The following is a 4,948-nucleotide window of genomic DNA, read 5'->3' as shown; positions in this document are numbered from 1 at the left end:
GGTGCAATTTTCTATGGGAAGGCAATAAAGAGAGGAGAGATAATCAGTTAAACAACTGGCACACCGTAAAAAGGACAGAGATCTTGGAATCAGAAATCTGAGAGCTCCTAATAAGAGCCTTCTATAAATTACAAATGGTTGTGAAGAAACAGTAACAACAACAACAACATACCCAGTGTAATCCCACAAGCAAATTTGGCACTCCGAACATTGGGTGAACCAGGCCAAGTACTACTGATATGAAATTGGTGTTTAGAGATGCATCAGAAACTTATGAGAAGAGTTTTGTGCTAAGACTTACTTGAAGGTTGGAAATGGAAGGACAACATCCTTCCGGCTGGTGCATGTCAGAAAACTGCCCCCTAATAGAGCAATTTCCTGCGTTGTTCTATTTTGCAGCAAACTATGAAATAACAGATGGCCAATGACACTCCACTGGCAGGGAAATATGGTCAGAAGAAATTGTTTTGTTGGGAATTGGAATTGTAGGCAGAAGTCCTCAGAAGATTAGAAGAACTGCAGATTTCTTCAGCACATTTGGGCTGTTGTCTTGGCAAAAAGAATGGCATTTTTTAGATTAGAAAGAATGGCATCTTCGCAATAGAATCTTGCTTATGTAATCTCCTCCCAGTCCAACAATCAGTGGCACGGAAGAAGATACAGAAAACAAAAGCGCCAACTATGGTTGCTTGTTTTAGCTGGGTAGTTGCTCATAATGCATGTGTGACACAGAACAAACGACAAAGAAATGGTATCACTGCAGCGGAGACTTCCTGTTGAAGATGACAATGAGGACACTGATTATCTTCTTTTGCACTGCCTCATAACAACATGGTGACGGGGTCTTTCCCTGAATGTTTTTAGAGTAGAATGGGCTATCTCCCAACAGTAAAGGAACTTCTGATGTGCTGGATAGGATGGGTTCTAAGCAAAGAAAAGAAGATCTGGAACATTCTGCTGCCACTGTTTAGCAGGTTTTCAGGAAGGAAAGAATGGTAAGATGTTTTGGCGGGAAGGCTGAGTCTGTACATAACCTGAGGTATAGGTCTTTGCATCAATTAGCTATGTGGTGCAAACTCAATATGAAGTGGATTCGGTGATTGAATTCCTAACATTATTAGGAATAGATTTAGGATCAGGCACAGCTTCGTACTCTCAGTTTACTTTTTTTGTTATGACCGAGAAATTTGTCCATGGCCAACCCTTAGGACCAACCGCAGCCTTCGAAACTCGGGGCAAATGGGCTCTTCCCCCTACCTTTCTCCACTTAAATACCAGACATAGTTCGCATGGCACAAGGTTCGAACCTATGAACTATGTCATACGTCCCTCAACCTTTGTCACTTGAACTAAGTGTTGGGGCTACTCTCAGAACAATATTTCAGTGCTGGTTTTTGCATATCAAGAAAAAATTCACTAGCCAATATATATATCATGAAGGTTCTATTACAGTACGTGAAACCAAAGACCAACACTTCCGCATGCTTTGTTAACTATAGTATCTCTCTTTACAAGATAGGAAGAAGCTTTGTATATTGATAACGAAAAGCAAGCAAAGACTGCCCCCTTTACACAAGGAAATCCATCTTTTTTGACAAATTGTAAGTCTATTATTAATGTAGCACCAAGGAGCTGTAAAAAAAACTTACAAAGCGCCAGAAGAATATTCCTTCTATCTTAAAGGGATTCTATGAGATCTATCATTGCTTCAGCATAAGACAAACCTATACTACATATTATCAGAGCAAGGGTTACAATAGTACAGAGGAGTATCTCTAAACTTAAAACTTAATAAAATCAGCAAATGCAGCTTAACCTTTGCCAGTACCAATATCTCTAATTCATGCATAATTACCGCAAGAACAAACTAAGAAGTCCGTGCAAAAGCTAGAAGTGATAAGTCCAGTGCAAAACAAGACTTCTGACCTTCAACCGGTTGATCATCATAATCAGACATCCTCACTAACTGCTCTCAGGTTGTTTTGGAGAGACTTCAAAGGCTTTTGCAGCTTCTATAGTTGAGTCTCTTCTATTAATGACATCCCGAAGCTCCTCAACCTTATCTTTCAACATGCCAACATTAGAATTGGTCGAGTGAACCAACTTGTTTGCAGTCTCCAAAGTAGTACATAGCTAGAATGCAATAAAGAACAAGAATGTATTAATAAAGTGAAAACAAACACAGAGACAGATTTAGAGTCCCTCCCTCGCTCTCTATATTACTTTTTTATTTTTGGAAGGGAGGTTGAGATGGTTTGGACACGTGTAGAGGAGATCCGCTGATGCTCCTGTGAGGAGGTGCGAGAGGTTGGCCGTGGTTGGGTTGACAAGAGGAAGAGTTAGGCCTAAAAAGTCTCGGGGAGAGGTGATTAGGCAGGATATGGCGCAGCTTCAGCTTACCGAGGACATGACTCTTGATAGGAGGGTGTGGAGATCGAGTATCAGGGTGGAGGGTTAGTAGGTTGCGCATAGGTTTCTTTTTTGTACAAGGAGTAGTAGTATATTTGTTACGTCGGCTATTATTAGATCCCTAGTACTATCTGATTGGTTATTTCACTCTGTTATCTTATTATTTAGCTGCTATTACTGCTTATTATTAATGTTTATTATTACTGATGCTTTTTCATCTCTCCTTTCTTCTCTCCTTGGGCCGGGCGTCCATCGAAAACAGCCTCCCTACCCGTCACAAGGTAGGGGTAAGGTCTGCGTACACTCTACCCTCGCCAGACCCCACCTGGTGGGATTTGGGTATGTTGTTGTTGTTGTTTTGGATAAAAATGGATTTATGGTCTTTCTAGAGGCATTCGAAAAAAATGGGAATGAGCATATGTGTCAGCTATAAAAAGGGAATTGTGTTAGCAACAACTCCATCAGCTTATCACCCATTGACTTATTTTGGTAATTACAGATGCATAGTCTATAAACAATACGAAATCAATACTCCATGTCAAATATGAAAGGATGTGAATGTTGCAAATCATAATGCTACTGGATTCAATTTGGTAAATAATACTACCAGCACTAGATAAGATTGAATAGAAATATTTAAGATCCCGAAGACCCAAAGTAGAAAATACATTCTGTCTCGATAGTGCCTTATTGAAGTATCCTCTATAACCTCTTCTATTACCTCCAGTGTGAGATGCGTCCATGAATGATCTGTGCCAGCAAGAGCCTTGTTCAGCTGCTCATACTTTTCCTAAACAATAAGCAAAACATTAATTTGCTGTGTAACTTAAACATCCAACGGAAGAATATTACCAGTGCATTAAGAAAGCAATATGAACTCCTAGACATTACACTATAGCAAGTAGTGCTATTAACAGAGGTCATATAAAAGCGGACAGAGTGGGTCTATTGATTTTTGAAGATTGAGTTGAATCTAACAATTGAAAATTATTGGGACTAGCATTACAAGGCTGGATATAAAATTTGGAATCATTTTGGAGCAAAAATGTGTTGCAATATCTATACAACAAGTTATGGTAATTGCCAGAATTTCAGCCATGAATATTGAAAATTTTCTGGCAATCCGTCAGGATATGTGCCTAAATCCTGGTTATCACACGAGCTTGCCGCTCATTATTGTGGCCCTTCCCTTAGTTTAACAATAGTGTTCACAACATGTTGTGTTGGTGAATTTCTACACAACATGTTATGGTGGCGATTTGCCGTGATTGTTAGTCACAAATGCTAAACGAATCCTAGTGATCACTATAACATCATGTATGATAGTGATCAACCATGATTTGTTTTGAGGATCAGCATAACTTGCTTTACGACAACTCTACTGGCTACTTAGCAGGATTTTGCCCCAATTCAGACGAAACGTTATTTTTTTACGTAGCTTTTTTAACGAGGTCATAATTTAAAGATCATATTTGTACAAATCAGTATGGGCTCTCTGTTCAAATATATAACAATCAAGCAGCTCGTCATTTCATCATAAAAGTTAGCAAAATTCAGTAATAAAAAGACAGAATAAAGATAGAGATCAACCTGGAAGAGGTTATTTAAATCGGCAGGTTGGAGGTTGGAATTGTAGTCCTCAGGTGAAGGTGTTTGTGTTTTGATAGGAAGGTTGTTTAGATCATCAGTTTCACCAACGTCACTCAGCAGATCGCCGATGCATAACAATGGCCCTCCAACCCCTCTCATCTCTTTAGTGCCTCTCTCTCTCTCTCTCTCTCTCTCTCTCTCTCTTTCTGTCTATGAAGGCCAGGCTTGGGCCTAGTTAGTTAGCCCAGACGTTAGATACGGGCCACCAAATTTATGGTCTCTCTTGGGCTGCCTTCATATAAAAGCCCAAAGTAGGAGTGTGCACCTTCATCAATTGGCGCGAATGCCCCTCTTTTGGGCTGGTCTTTAGATTTTGCCCCTCAAAATGGTGGTCTTTAATTATTGCTCTTCCTAAGCAAAAGTAACATAGTACAAAGACATTACTACCCCTAACCGTTACATATAAAAAAAATATCATTATTCAAATCTACCCTTATTCAAAATCCTTCCCTTCTTTCATATCGTTAACCCAAACTTCGTTCCCAATTTTTCACATTATTCAAATCGTTGTTTCAAGCCAGATTTCTCAATTGATTTTGCTGCTACAACATCAGTAAAAGGTACAAATCTTAATTCAACTCAATTTAACGATTTTATTGAGTTTAGATTGTTAATATTTGAAAAAAATCATCTTCTACGACCTGATTATTAAGAAACGGTGACATAAATTTCGGATTGAACATTGCGCATGATAAAATTAATCAACAAAAAGAATTGATTGGATTTATTGCTTTGTTCTGATTTTAATTACTTTATACCTTACTTAAATTAGTATACAATGCTTATTTACTTGAAATTGTAATTATAGTAAATTCAATTTAAATCAGGCAATGCTTATCGATTTAAACTTGAATTAAGGCAAACTGTGTACAAATTTTGAACAAGTATG

The 4,948-nt window shown here is 38.5% G+C and overlaps 1 protein-coding gene across 1 annotated transcript; it reads right to left on the bottom strand.

The window, feature by feature from the left end:
- Positions 1-1,798: 1,798 nt before the first annotated feature.
- Positions 1,799-4,184, bottom strand: LOC132034171 (uncharacterized). The gene is made up of 3 exons (XM_059424443.1): positions 4,000-4,184; positions 3,131-3,199; positions 1,799-2,133 (listed from the first exon to the last, which is right to left on the bottom strand). Exons 1-3 carry the CDS (start codon positions 4,156-4,158, stop codon positions 1,963-1,965), a joined length of 399 nt encoding a protein of 132 aa, XP_059280426.1. The 5' UTR covers positions 4,159-4,184; the 3' UTR covers positions 1,799-1,962.
- Positions 4,185-4,948: the final 764 nt, after the last annotated feature.

The sequence above is a fragment of the Lycium ferocissimum genome, chromosome 10 (genome assembly GCF_029784015.1).
Source record: "Lycium ferocissimum isolate CSIRO_LF1 chromosome 10, AGI_CSIRO_Lferr_CH_V1, whole genome shotgun sequence".
Lineage (NCBI taxonomy): Eukaryota > Viridiplantae > Streptophyta > Magnoliopsida > Solanales > Solanaceae > Lycium > Lycium ferocissimum.
Note: the sequence above shows the minus strand (reverse complement) of the source record. Positions and strands in the feature narration are given on the sequence as shown.